The sequence below is a fragment of the Sminthopsis crassicaudata genome, chromosome 4 (genome assembly GCF_048593235.1).
Source record: "Sminthopsis crassicaudata isolate SCR6 chromosome 4, ASM4859323v1, whole genome shotgun sequence".
Taxonomy (NCBI): Eukaryota; Metazoa; Chordata; class Mammalia; order Dasyuromorphia; family Dasyuridae; genus Sminthopsis; species Sminthopsis crassicaudata.
The window spans coordinates 67,809,137-67,823,413 of NC_133620.1; the positions used below are offsets into that span (position 1 = coordinate 67,809,137).

A 14,277-nucleotide genomic window follows, 5' to 3' on the forward strand; every position below is an offset into this window, starting at 1 on the left:
TGTGAGCTCATTCTTAGCAAAAGAGCTTTTAAGTATATATGGATATTAATGATGAAACAGACATTTCAGCCTCATCTGCCAAGTCTTTTCTATATAATTTTGGACTGGCAGTCCCTTTCCTTACCCCTCCCTCCTGGAATCTTTCATTTTTTTAAAAGACCACTCAACTGCCAAGACTTAGTTCAAGATTTTTTTTTTTTTCCTCCTGAGGCTGGGGTTAAGTGACTTGCCCAGGGTCACACTGCTAGGAAGTGTTAAGTGTCTGAGACCACATTTGAACTCGGGTCCTCCTGACTTCAGGGCTGGTGCTCTCTCCACCGCGCCACCTAGCTGCCCCCAGTTCTAGATCTTTTGAATGTGAGCTTTGTTGATTCCTGCAAAGAGTACTTGGTATTTTTCCCTTTCCAAGTTGGTTTGTATATGGTTCTATATGTTTTATATATGCCTACAGATATACATCTCATCTCTCCTGCTAAAATCTTATCAGGATTTCTCCTGTTAAAAATCAGGGACCATTTGATTTTTGTCATTGTATTTATCAAATCCCTGTAGACCAACTTCTTGACTTTTCTTGAGTGAATTTTCAGTATCACTGAAAAAAATGGAAAGGGCTCAAACAAGATGGGAGTTGTTTTGGATTTTTATTTATTTCACTGGTTGAAATGGTAAAAGCACCCATTACTAAATGGCCATGATGAGTCTTTCTGTATTTGGACTCATTGTGAAAAAGCAAACAGTCCATTGCTGGGACAGTTCTACCCACATACAAACAAAAAGGGTGAATTTTTGAAGCCATTTCTGTTTGAATTTTAATAAGGAGGACAAGAATAACGGAGAGAAATATATCAAATGTATCAAAAAAGGGAAAGTTAAAAATAAGCAGAGAATAACTAAAAGGAAAAATGAGGAGGACATAATATAATCAAAGTAAAGAACACTCATGGGGAGATTATTTTGTGTCAGTACAAAGGAGAGAGTCCAGGCTTAGATGACTGGGTGTAGCCCAATTCCTCAGCTTTGACATCTTGATTTTTCCCCAGCTCAGCTCAATTCGATGTTTCTACTGATTCAGGCAAAAATATGCAACGTTGTTGACTTATCTTTATGAGTTACACTAACATCCTTTAAGTCAAGACTGTTTCTTAAATAATTTTTAACAAAGCACATAGATTCAATAAGGAAACCTGCATTACTGTCTTTTTTGGGGAAAATGATCCATTATGAGAATTTCCTTTACATTACTTCCAAAGAGACATATTAGAAATTATAAAATAGAAACTAAAGGATTTGGAGCAATCTGGTAAAAAAATAAAGAAACCTTACCCAGCAACTGTACTAGATTAGGATGCTTGATTTCCTTCATCACAGCAGCTTCTTTTAGGAATTCCTCCACTTCCATGGTATCTTCCTAAAAAGAAAAAGTAGAGGGAAATATCCTTTTTTTAGTTTCTAGTGGCCAGCTCGCTTCTCTGCCACTTTACCTCCAAACTTATGTAAAAGCCAAAATAAGAAATGAATTCTGAAGACATGAATTCCAAATACTTCTTTTAGCTTATGAAGAACTACCCCTGTTAATAAGAAGAGATGGCCTTGAGTCTACCCAACTTTAAAATGACCTAAAAAACTAGAACTTAGGAGTAAATTCCAATTGGTAGATAAGTGAAGGGAAGCAATCATAACCTAAAAATATCCAAATCAAGGGGACTGTGTTTTCCAGCACTCATTTTTTCTCCTTTCTTAAGGAATTCAGCACCTGGCTTACTGTCTTCTCCTCCTGCCCTATTCCTGTCTTGATACTAGCAGACTTCACTATTCACAGAAATACACTTTCAAAGTACCTAAATCGAATTCCTCAGCTTCTTTAAATTCCATGACTTTCTCCTTTCATTACTACTCACACAATGATTCTCATCATTACCTAAAATGTTCTATTTTCCTCCTTTAAAACTTTGACATTTCTCTATAGTATGCTAACCTTCCATCATTCCACCTCTCCCTGGTAAACCTGTTCTTCACTCTCACTAAGACCTTCAATCCCACTATTCCTTAGAATTTTCACCAGACTTTATTTTCCTCCCTTTCCAACTTCCATGTCAACTCAACATTGTCCCCATCTTCAATTCCTTTATCCCAGTGCCTTATCAACATTCAACTTTTGTCAAACCTCAACGCTAGATTATTCCCATTATTTGCCTCATCTAATTAGCTCTCAAGTGGTACTAAATGGAGATGGAGGAAACTTCACAGCCATGCTGATTGGGTACACTATAAAATTATATTATTCACTTTAACTAGATTGTTACAGCAGCAAAACAATACTGTTATTCCTCCTTAACTGATTCCCAATCTCAATTCCCACAATTGCTATTCCAAGTCTTCTCTTCTTTCCTCAAGCCTCCACTTTGACTCTTATATCCCAACTAAAGATATTACTTTCTAAACTGAGGTCATAATTTTCTTTTCTTTTCATCTCAAAATTCCTTGAGAATTTTTTTTCCTTTCCTCACTAATGATCAAGAGGTTTTCTCTTTGCCAAAACTAATTTTTTAACATGTATCTTTGAGCCTATCCCCCCCCTTTTTTTAAGACTGCAACCTCAATCATTCCCTCCAATTTTCAATCTCTCACTACTAGTTCTTTTTCTACTAACTTCCAAAACAGTTAAATCTCTCCACCTCTCTTTAAAAACATCTTTATCAGATCCTATCTTTTCAAGTTATCATCCTACTTACCTTCCTTTCTCAAACTCCTTCAAGAAGGAAGTGAGCCTCCACTTTCCTTTTTCTCATTCACTCATTTGCCCTTTGTAATCTTGCTTTTGATTTCATTACTCAACAAATTCTTTTCTTTTCAAAGTTCTTTTCAAAGTTACCAACTCTGGGTTTTCTCAATACTAACCTCTTCTAGTTTGTCTCTTACATGTCTTGAGTTCTCAGTCCCTTTTGCAGGATTATCATCCATATTATGCCTTTTGTAGTATTCTCCATGACAGTACCCTTTTCCTCTACTCAAACTCCCACAGACTTAAGTATTGTCTCTATGCAGATAACTCCAGATACATGCAATCAGTCCAAGTCTCTCTCCAGAGCTTTCATTCAACATCCCTGGTTGCCCATTAAATACTTTAAACTTGATGCTCTAGAGCAATGGTCCTCAAACTTTTTAAATGGGGGGGGGGGGGGCCAGTTCACTGTCCCTCATACTATTGGAGGGCTGGACTATAGTAAAAACAAACTCACACTGTCTCCGCCCCTCAGCCCATTTGCCATAACCCGGCAGGCTGCATAAAGTCCTCAGCAGGCCGCATTTGGCCCGCAGGCCGTAGTTTGAGAACCCCTGCTCTAGAGGTATCCCAAACTCAACATGTCTAAAACTGAACTCATTGGTGAAATGAGCAGGACCAGGAGATCATTATATACTTCAACAACAATACTATATGAGGATCAATTCTGATGGACTTGGCCATTTTCAACGAGATGAACCAAATCAGTTCCATTTGTTCAACTCTGGGAAATGAGTGTGAACCACTACATAGCATTTCCAATCCCTTTGTTTTTGTCCTTTTGCATTTTTTTTTTCCTTCTCAGGTTAATTTTACATTATTTCCAAGTCTGATTCTTCTGTATGGATATGTATACATATATTGTATTTAACATATACTTTAATATATTTAACATGTGGGGGAAAAGATGGGGGGGAAGGAGGGGGAAAAGTTGGAATAGAAGGTTTTTCAAGGGTCAATGCTGAAAAATTACCCATGCATATATCTTGTAAATAAAAAGTTGTAATTAAAAAATAAATAAATAAATTTGAACTCATCTAATTTTTTTGCCAAACCTTCCCCTCTTTCAAACCTCCCTATGTCTAACTAACAAAAGTGCAATCATCCTTCCAAGTTCACAACCTCGATATTGTCCTGTACTCCTCCTCCTCCCACAATGCTCATATCCAACGACTTGTCAGATTTTACTGTGTTTCCCTCCTTTTTGCTCAATTCAACCCATAGCTCAAGCTTTTATCACCTCTCTCCTGGACTACCACAATAGTCTCCTGATTGGTCTTCCTACTTCAAGTCTCTCTCTAAACTATCTTGAAAACTCCTGCCAAAGTGCTTTCTCTTAAGCACTGATCTGGTCACTTGATCCTACTGAATCAATTCTGGTAGCTTCCTACTGTTTCTATGATAAAATGTAAATCCTTAGAAGACATTGTTTCATTGTATTTGTATTCCCAACACCTAGCACAGTGACTACCATATATAGGTAACTTCATCAATGCTTGTTGACTAATAAACTGAAACTTGAATTTAATGAAAATGTCTATTAAATCTTTCATTCAGTAAAGAATTATCAAATACCTACTCTATACCAGGCATTGTCCTACATGCTAGGGATACAAAGGCAAAAATGTATTGCTTCCTAATCTCAAGGGATTAATCTTATTTTCCTGCAAGCAATCAACATGGACAAAAGTAAGAAAATACAAAATATGTACAAAGTAAATAAAAAGTAATTTTTTGAGGGAAGAACAACAGTAACTGTGGCAACTACCTTCTTATAGAAGATGGCATCTTTAATGAGCCTTGGAAGAGAGCTATGAATTCTAAGAAACAAAGCTAAGGATGGAGGGCATTGTGGCAATGGGAAACAGCCAGGGCAAAGATGCAGACATAGAGGTGGGCTCTGATGCAAGGGGAAGAGCAAATAGATCAGTTTGGCTAGAAAGCAGAATGTGGGAAGGAGAATTATTTGCTGAAAGACCAGAAATGCAGATCATGAAGGGCTTTAAAACCAAACAAAGGAATTGATATTTTCTCTGATAGGCAGTGGGAAGCCACTAAAGTTTCTTAGGAGGATAATGGCATGGTCAGACCTATGTTTCAAGAATATGAATTTGCCAACTGTGTGGAATTCAATTTAGTAAAAACAGAGATTCACTGATTATTCAATGAAAATTAGTTTGTCAGCTATGTTGAATACTGATTGAAGAGAGTAAGCAGGGAAGACCAATTAAGAGGCTAGTGCAATAATCTAGATGTAATAGAATTAAAGGCCTGAATTAGGGTGGTGGTTCTGTGAAAAGAAAATGGGATAATTGTAAAAAATAAAAGATGCTGTGGAAGTAGAATTGACAAAACTTAGTAACTGATTGGGTATGGGGGAAGAATGAAAGAGAACAAATTTTAGTGGCTCACTCCTGGGTTGTCAACTTAACTGATAGCTGAACCCTCAACAGAAATATACAGGTTTGAAAGAGGTACTGTTTGGAGCAAAGAAAGGATTCTGGGTATGCTAAGCTTGAGATATCAACAGAACAGAACAGCCACTTAGAAATGTCCACTAGACAGACAGTGATTCAGAAGTGAAGCTCAGTGCTAGATATAAAGAGGATACTTGAATCTACAGGCATTGCTGAGGTCACAGAGAGAATGTAGTAAGAGATGATGATCAAGACAGAATCTTGTGCTACACCCACACAGAAAACAGAAGAGAAAGGTTTTTTTGCAGGAGATCCAGGAGATACAAAAATCAAGGGAAAAGACAGCATTTACAATGAAGTGGTAGTTGACAGTGCTGCAAGCATGTTTCCTTATTTGTAAAATGAACATCATTATACCTATATTAGTTAATGTAGAGTTGTAAAGAAAATGTTTGTAAGCCTTAATTGCCACACACACACATATGCACGCACTCACTCTATTAGGTTGGGATGACAGTAGAAACACTGATTTAGCACAAAGTTGCAGAAAGAGGAAAAAAGTGAGAGCAGTAGAAAGAACACAGAATAAAGTATAAACCAGTTCACTAAAGCTAAGTTTTTAATCAGCTTCACCCCAAAACTGCAATTTAACAACACTAGCAGAAACCCTGATTAGAAAGAGGCATGCAAAACATGCTTTCTTGTTTCAAAAGATGAAATTTATTTCTAACTTCCCACTGAGAGCAACAACTCCACAGTCTGATTCTCCCACACATGGGTTTCTCTGCAATGCAGTCAACTGTCTCTACTAAGATAATTTGCAACTACATCTTCAGAAAAGGACCTGAGGTTAACAATCACAATTTGCTCAGGTGTTTGGCATCTGTGGGTGGAAAGCACTCAAAAGGCAAGGACATGCTGATATTTCTAAGTGAGTAAGCTCAGCTCAAGAAACAAAAGAGGCCCAAATAGAGAGCTTCTCAGCTACTTACCTTCAGTGTTTTCACAGCAACAGTAAGACTGTATTTCTTCCAGACGCCAACATATACCTCGCCGTATTGGCCACCCCCAAGTTTGTGCTTCATGGTGATATCAGTTCGTTCCATTTCCCACTTGTCATGGATAGGGGACACTCCATAGACTGTAGGCTTATTGCACTTTGGTGCTGGATAGTGCAAGGTTGTCACCAGTCCATCAGCCACTGTAGAGTGATGATGAACAAGTTCTGCCAAAGTGCTAAATCGGCTTTCTGCTGTCACATACACCTGAGACAAAATAGGGAAGGAGAGTATAGAAAATGAAAAACAAAACAAACAAAACCAAACCACCAACTTGAGAACACGAGAGAGCAAAAGTGAATATCTTTATTGAGCTAAAACAAGAATATTCAATATTCATAGACTATATGAAAAACCTTGATGATACCAAAGACAGCATAAAACTTTAACTACACTGTCCTTGCCTTTGAGAGATTGAGGGGAAGGAAAGTCATTCACAAGCTAATCTCTGTGTAATAAAAATATTTTTATAAAGAAAGACTGATTCATTTGCAAATGATTCTATAAAAAGAGTCAAATACAATTAGTGACACATCTGATTCATACCAATATCCTATAATGAATGATAAGCAAAGTGCTCAACACGTCTCAAACAAATAAATTGTTTACTATTTTCTGAACTGTTTGACAACCTTACAGAGACACAGAAACAGAGAAGCCTTTTTAAATCAGTCTTACATACTGAACTTTAGCCTATGAGATGTGCTCTGTTTTAAGATAAAAGGATAATTAGAACTTACAAAGATTAGGAGATGATTAATAAATTTTACAACTATTTACAATAGAGGGAAATTTTGTCCAGACTATTTAATATATTAAAAAATTTTAAATTAGAAAAATATGAACATTGAAAAACTGATTTTCAGGCAAATAAGGGAGACTGCCCAATATCAGTGAAAGTCTGGATTTTAGTCCCAGATCTATCAAAAATTGTGGCCTAGAAAAAGTAATTTAACCACTTCAGGCTTTGTTTTCCATCTTTTACAAGGGATCAGACTAGACAAATATATAGGGATCCCTCATGCTATAAAATGTTATATTATATATATATGCTTTATTTACTGAGTACAACAAGTCACCATCAACTAATGTTCCATTTGAATGCTTCACTGTGGTTTGGGAAATGACCTCCATACTCCTGAGTTTATGTAAATGAAGCTAACAGTGAGGTAATAAACTCTTACAGATTTTATCAAATTGCAAACTTCTTAGCATGGTCTAAGAATAAATTGTAGAGTAAACAATTACCTCTAGACCAGCCTAAGTTTTGGTTCAGCCTAAATTCATCACCAGAAGGTTGATTGATCACCAGGTGATAAAATATTTAGTTACAGAAGCTCTTTAATGATTTTCTACTAAGGTATAAGAGATTGCTGGGAATAAATAAGTGCAGGAAATGTTCTTTTTCATGAAATGAGGATCCATGAAATAAAAGACTCAGGTGAAAATTTAAAAACTGTTTTACATGGTATTAAGATCAATCTGCCATAATTTATAAAGTCACAAAATTTGTCATCTGTGATTCTTTTTTTTAAACTAACTTCTCTTCCTAATAAGTAACAGGACCTTGTACTCAAAGTAAAAAGATATTTTATCATTTTTCAGAGCTATGGCCTCAACAGATAAAAGAAATTATTTGCAAGTTTATTTTAAAAGCCTTTGGAAAAAGAAATATGCTTAAGAAAAAAATCTAAATAGACCAAATAGCAGTTGCCTTTTTTTTGCCAAATGTTAAAGATTTTTCATTTTAGCTCTTCTAATACTTCCATATACTATTATCTTTATAACACTTCACATTTAGAAGATATTTCTGCACATGTGTGATACTTACAATATTATTACTATTCAGAAACAGAGTTGGTGTTATACTCATTCAAGAAAAGAAGAAAATTGAGGCTAAGAGGTTAAATATGATTTATTTACTCCAAAATCACACAGACATCAATTGACTCCAAAAATCTAGATCCAAATCTAGCTCTTCTACGTGCAGGCCCTGTTTTTACAACACCATTCAGCCTCTTTGCTCCCATGAGGTACTCAGGGGCATAGCTCACCTTTCCATCTGTGGTGGTATTGATCCTGTAGTGGTATACACGTCCCTCGTACCTAAGCGAGATGGATAGTTGCCCTGGGCTGCTTTCGCTTTCCCGCACAAGGAAGCTGCCATTGATAAGGCTGCTAAGCAGATATTCAGCTGCACTTCGGGACACTGGCCCATGGTACCAGGAATGCTTCTCCAGGCTGTTCACTGGGGTGATGTAGTTGCTTGGCACCCACCCTTGCCCATTCTTAGAGCGTACCTCACTCCACTCACCATTCTGGTTGTAACCTAAGACTCGGAGCTTCTCACCTAGACAGAAATTAGCAACAAAGGAGGAGGTTAAAAAAAAAGAGAGATTTTAGGATTTCTATTCAATTATAGATACAAAACCAAAAACTCATTAACAAAGCATTCTGAAAAGCAAATATTACTTATGGAGGTTTTTTTTAAATAAGAAACCTTAAAATGAAATTAAAGCCATTATCTGATTTATTAACAAATTATACACACTAGAAAGACAAAGGAATCTATACATAAAAGAGAAAACTTAAAATCTGAGGACCATAACAGCACAATCCTTTGACATCATGATAGAATAACTCAGATAAAAAAAAAAAAATGTATCAGTAGAGCAAAAATCTGCAACCGTATGAAGCTATTTTGAAAGATCTAAGATTTCACTAGTATGGGTATTTTCCTCTTCCACTAATACAAATCCTACTTCATTAGTTCATATTATCAAAAAGAATAGTTTGCCTTCTGATTGGCTCTACCCTAAGCCAGGATGTTTTTCAGGTAACAGACATGCAGTAGGCCACTGAGTTGGCATTTTCACTAACATTTCATGTTATATTATTATTTCAGATCGGTCCACATATTGTCTACAAATCCAGTCATTTGCACCTTGTTCTCTCCATCAAAACATGAGCTCTTTGAGGTAAAGATTGTGTTTCATTTCTTTCCATCTCCAGGGCTTAGCATAGTACTAAGTAGGCACTTCAAAATGATTGCAGACTGAATGATCTCAAGGTCACAACTTCCTTGTTTTACAGAAGAAGAAATGTAAGACCAAAGACAGTGTGAGAACAATGGAAAACCTCTCCTCTAAAACTCTCCAGGCTCCAGAGTAAATCAACCCGGGTTGAAACCCTTCCTGCTTAATTGAGCAAGTCCCTACCCTTCCCTGGGCCTCTGTTTACTTAAAGATGAGAGGGTTGAAGGAGATCACCTGGGAGGTGCCTTTAAGCTTTGAACCACTGTAGAAGCAAGAGCCAACCATTAAGCCCCTGAGTCTCAGGTAACTCCTAAGACTTCTTCTAGAAGGGATCTATGCCTGTGGAGAAATTCCTTCCACTCTGGAAATCATAGATCCTTGAACATAGTGATGAAAATCATCAATTCCTGCTCTTGTAAGGAACATGAAGACATTCTCCTTAAATAAATGAAAATGTACCAAGAGGTATCAAACTTTTAGCTTGTAAACTCCAGAGTGCAGCCCAAACAGATTAGACTAGACCTGGGGAATGTTTAATAAAATAAACAAAATTACAATATAACATATATAATGTTACTTTGTGATTTCCCAAACCAACATGTGACCCAGAGAGATGAGTTTGCCACCACAGTTACAGTCTCTCTATAGATGATGATGATGATAATGATAGTTAAGATTTATATAGTACCTTCCTGTAACAGACACTATGTTAAATACTTTACAATTATGTCATTTGATCCTCACAACAGCTCTGGGAGGTAGGTGCTATTTATATCCCCTCTTTAGAGATGAAGAAATTGAGGCAAACTGAGGTCTAGCGACTTTCCCCAAAAATCATACAGCTATGTTTGAGGCTGAAATTCAGCCTGAATCTTCCTGACTCTAGGCCCCATGCTCTAGCTATAATAGTCACTAGCTGTTGTGGATGGATATATTTTTTTTCTTCATCTGGGAATCCCACAATGATGATGACTTTGTTCCCTTCCTAGTGCCAAACAGTGTGCCAAAAGCTGTAGCAAAGGCTGGATGAGGGTTAGAATTCACCTCATATTTTACTTTTACAACAAAACAAACTACATCCCATTTGAAAAAATGTCACCAAAAACCAGAAAACAAACAAACAAAAAAAACCCAGCACCTTTTTTGTACCTTTCTCATTATACTGCCACTAAGTGATATATATCATTTAGGCAACACAAATCATCTTCTCCAAGTTAGGAATCAATAGGGACGGAAGCATTACTACTAAATCATAGTTTCTGAGTGCTTTTAAAAAAATTTTTTTCTGAGGCAAATAGCAACAGCATCTCATATACAGAGCCCATAATTCTGATTGTATTATTGTTATTAACAATGCACTATGCATCTGTATACTAGGTTTTGACCATTTAAAAAATGTTCTCACAAATGCTTTATTTACTTTTCAAATCAATTACCTGTGATATCAGCAAACAGGTGTAATCCTCATTATACCGGGGAGGAATCTATGCCCAAGTTAAATAATGACATAGCTAGAACCAAGAGCTCAGTAAGAAACTGGGGAGGAACGGAAGGTATTCTAAGTGAATCTACCGCTCATTAGCTATGTGATCTTTGGCAACTCAAAAGACTACTTGGACTTTGGTTTTCCTCATCTTTTAAAATAACATGATTTTTAAGGGTTTTTTTTAAAGCCCTTAAAATCTAAGATAGTATGAATTAGCACAACATTTTCTACATGAAACTGAAAGGTGTGAAAACTGCCCCCATCACTGTACCTTTGGTGATGCTGAGTGTGTTGTCACCACTTGCAACAAAATCATAAAGTGCAACAAAGAGATTGGGGTCACTCTCAGTGGCTCCAAGCAAATTCTCCTTGGAGCTCCACCTGATGGCTTCATTCAGTGCCTGGGATTCAACTTCACAGCCATAGGGACGGTGAAGGGCTTCTGAAAAGACACAAAAAGAAAAATATATTTAACTTACATACAATGGCTAGAAATTAATTTGAATTTGTGCACATAATTTCTGCTATTTCTGTGAGCTGAGCAATTTTCAGAGCATGGATTTTAGGGAAGAAGAGTCTTGTGTCTTTACCAATATTTAATAGGTAACCTATTAACATTTTAGGCATGCAGACTGCTTTTTGCAGCCTGTATATAATACACTGGCCATAAAAAACAATATAAAAAATAACGTTTCAGCTCTGTTTTCTATTATTTCTCCAAGACTTCTTCTAGTCATAAATCTAAGCTTTAATTTACTAAAGTTAAAAAAGTTAGTGACATGGAAAATTCACTATTTCTTAAAATAAAACTATAGAAATTCAAGAAACAAATAGTCAAGAATTCTATTAATCACAATGAATATTTTTTAAAGACTAAAGAATAGATGTGTGTGTGTGTAAACGGCTTATTTCAATCAAAAGACAAATCCCAGAAAAATTAGTAGAGAATCTTTAAGGTAAAAATTATCATAAAGGCACCAAATGGCTCAGATCTCGTATATCCTACAGAAAAAAAATAAAAATTAAAATTAACTTTAATACAAGAATTCCTAAAAATATCTCTATTACAAAGTACCCTGATTCAATATAAGAAATTAATGACATTTCTTTTTTTTTTATTCATTTTTCCAAATTATCCCCTCCCTCCCTCCACTCCCTCCCCCCGATTGCAGGTAATCCCATACATTTTACATGTGTTACAATATAACCTAGATACAATATATGTGTGTAAATACCATTTTCTTGTTGCACATTAATTATTAGCTTCCGAAGGTATAAGTAACCTGGGTAGATAGACAGTAGTGCTGGAAATTCATGACATTTCAAGAGTGTAGTCACTTTACATAAGTTGATTAAACAGTTATCGATTGCCAGATACCACGATTTGGTATTAGGTATGCAAGTATGAAAGAGAACCTTCCTATATCCTATTGCAAAATAAATAAATTTAAAGTACATAAAAAGATATAGTGATTTGGGCACAAGGCACAATTGAGAAAATCAGGACAGTCCTAAAGAATGGCCTTGAAGGAAGTGAGGATGAAAACATCATTTATTAACTACTTATTATATATGCCAGACATTATGTTAAATGTTGAGGATCCAAATAGAAAAGGGCAGACAATTCCTGCTGTGTAAGAGCTCACGCTTCTTGAGATAAACAACCCATAAAAGGAAATTCAGGTGCAAGGTGAATGCAAAACCTCAGATTAAGGTAAAAGTTGGAGCTCATAGAGGGTCAGCTACTTTAGTAAGATGATGACAGGGACATGGGCCTGCAGGAAACAGAAACAAGGCAGATGAAAAGGCCAGATGGTCCTTCACTGCACCAGAAGAAACAGACTTGGTGATTCCTATAGCTTTTAAACTATGTCAACAGTGAAGCAGCCCAGAGGAAGGCTGGAAGAAAGGAAGAGGGGAAGCAGAGGAAGGCTCAGCAATGATGGCAGGGCTTCCTAGCCCTGGGCCATTCCAGAGGAGTTCTAAGGGGCAGAGAGAAGGAAGCAGAACATCCTAGAAAGGAAGGTAGCCTATGCAAAGGAAAAGAAACAGAAGATGGAATATCATGTAAGAGGAATAGTAAGCAGACCATTTGGCTGAAACAGAGTAGATGAAAGAAAATGTGTGATCAGCCAAGATTAAAAAGGTTTTAATTGCTAGATGATTTCTAAGCAACTAGCACAATTCTTGGCACTGAAAAGACACAATAAATGCTATACAAGAGCCAACAGCAAGCCATGAAGTTTTTTAAATAAGGAATTGACACGGTCAGATCTGTGCTTTATTTAGGAATATAAATTTGGCAGCTTTATAGAACTGATTGGAGATGAAGCAAGGAAACCAAATAAAAGCTCTGAATAACAGTTCAGGTAAAAATAATGGTAGTCTGAATAAGGATGATTTTAAGTAGAAAGAAAGAACTTTATGTGAGAGATGATGAAAAAAGAGATTTAGAACAGAATTGAACTTTAGTGAGTAAAAGAATGGTTTTTATCTTGACAGAAAAAAGGAAACCAAGGGGGAGACTGAGATGAGGAGAGATAATAGGTTTAATATTGGACATGTTGAGTTTGAGATGTATACAGAAAAAAGATCATTTCTCATTTCCAAGAGCCTGCTAAATCTCTCTCCAAAGTGAAGTGAGTACTAGATATATGGATGTGGGAGTTATCTTAATAGATATCATAGTAAATTTAATGGGAACTGATGAAATAACCAAAAGAGGGACTGTAGAGAGAGACAAGAATAGAAATAAAGATAGATACAGAGAGGCCAGGATATATCCTTTGGGTACAATTACACACAGGAGCCAGCATATGGTCAATGATTCTGAAAAGGAAGTTGGAAAAAGGCCAGTTCCACAGGTAGGAAGATAACAGATAAAAGGTAGGAATAAGTAATAGACTTCATTATTAAAGAAAAAAAGAAAAGAAAGTACCCAAGAGAAAAATTGTTGTCATCAGGTGTACAGAATACAAGAAGGATGAAGAAAGGGTAAATATCATTGGATTTATCAGTAAGGAGATAATTGGTGATTTGAGAAGAAAAAAGTATTAATTAAGTAGAGGGGGGATGGAAGCTATGTTGCAAAGGTTTGAAAATTGTATGTAAGTTAAGGAAATGGAAGCTTTTTCTTAGAAATTAGATATGAAGGAAAGAAAAAGGATGAGAACTTTAAGACAGGGTAAGATTATGTGATAATTTAAGAATGGGAGAAATCAGGATATCAGTTAATACGTAGAAGTTGAAAATATGGAGAGAAAGAAGCATGACTGAAAAGGAAGGCTGTCAGAAGAAATAAGAACGGATGACATGAAGGGCTCAAGTAAGAGATGTTGGAGCTAGCAAGTAAAAAGGTCATGCTGAAAAAATTCAAGTAAAGAAGGAGAAGATGAGTTAATGAAGCGATTTAAACTAAACTAAAATGATGCCATGTGATGCCATGTCCCACCAATCAAGTCAGCACAGAACAGCTGGGGAGGGTCAACCTTCAAACAAG

General features: G+C 36.3%; 1 protein-coding gene across 2 annotated transcripts in view; it reads right to left on the reverse strand.

Moving 5' to 3' along the window:
- Positions 1–14,277, reverse strand: part of ABL2 (ABL proto-oncogene 2, non-receptor tyrosine kinase) — a 106,217-nt gene that overhangs the window by 19,047 nt on the left and 72,893 nt on the right. For both annotated transcript variants that reach the window (XM_074308484.1, XM_074308485.1), the window contains exons 2-5: positions 11,050–11,220; positions 8,312–8,607; positions 6,192–6,464; positions 1,324–1,408 (exon numbers count right to left, since the gene is read on the reverse strand). In XM_074308484.1, the coding sequence (XP_074164585.1) occupies positions 1,324–1,408; positions 6,192–6,464; positions 8,312–8,607; positions 11,050–11,220 (825 nt within the window). The remainder of the gene's footprint in view (positions 1–1,323; positions 1,409–6,191; positions 6,465–8,311; positions 8,608–11,049; positions 11,221–14,277) is intronic.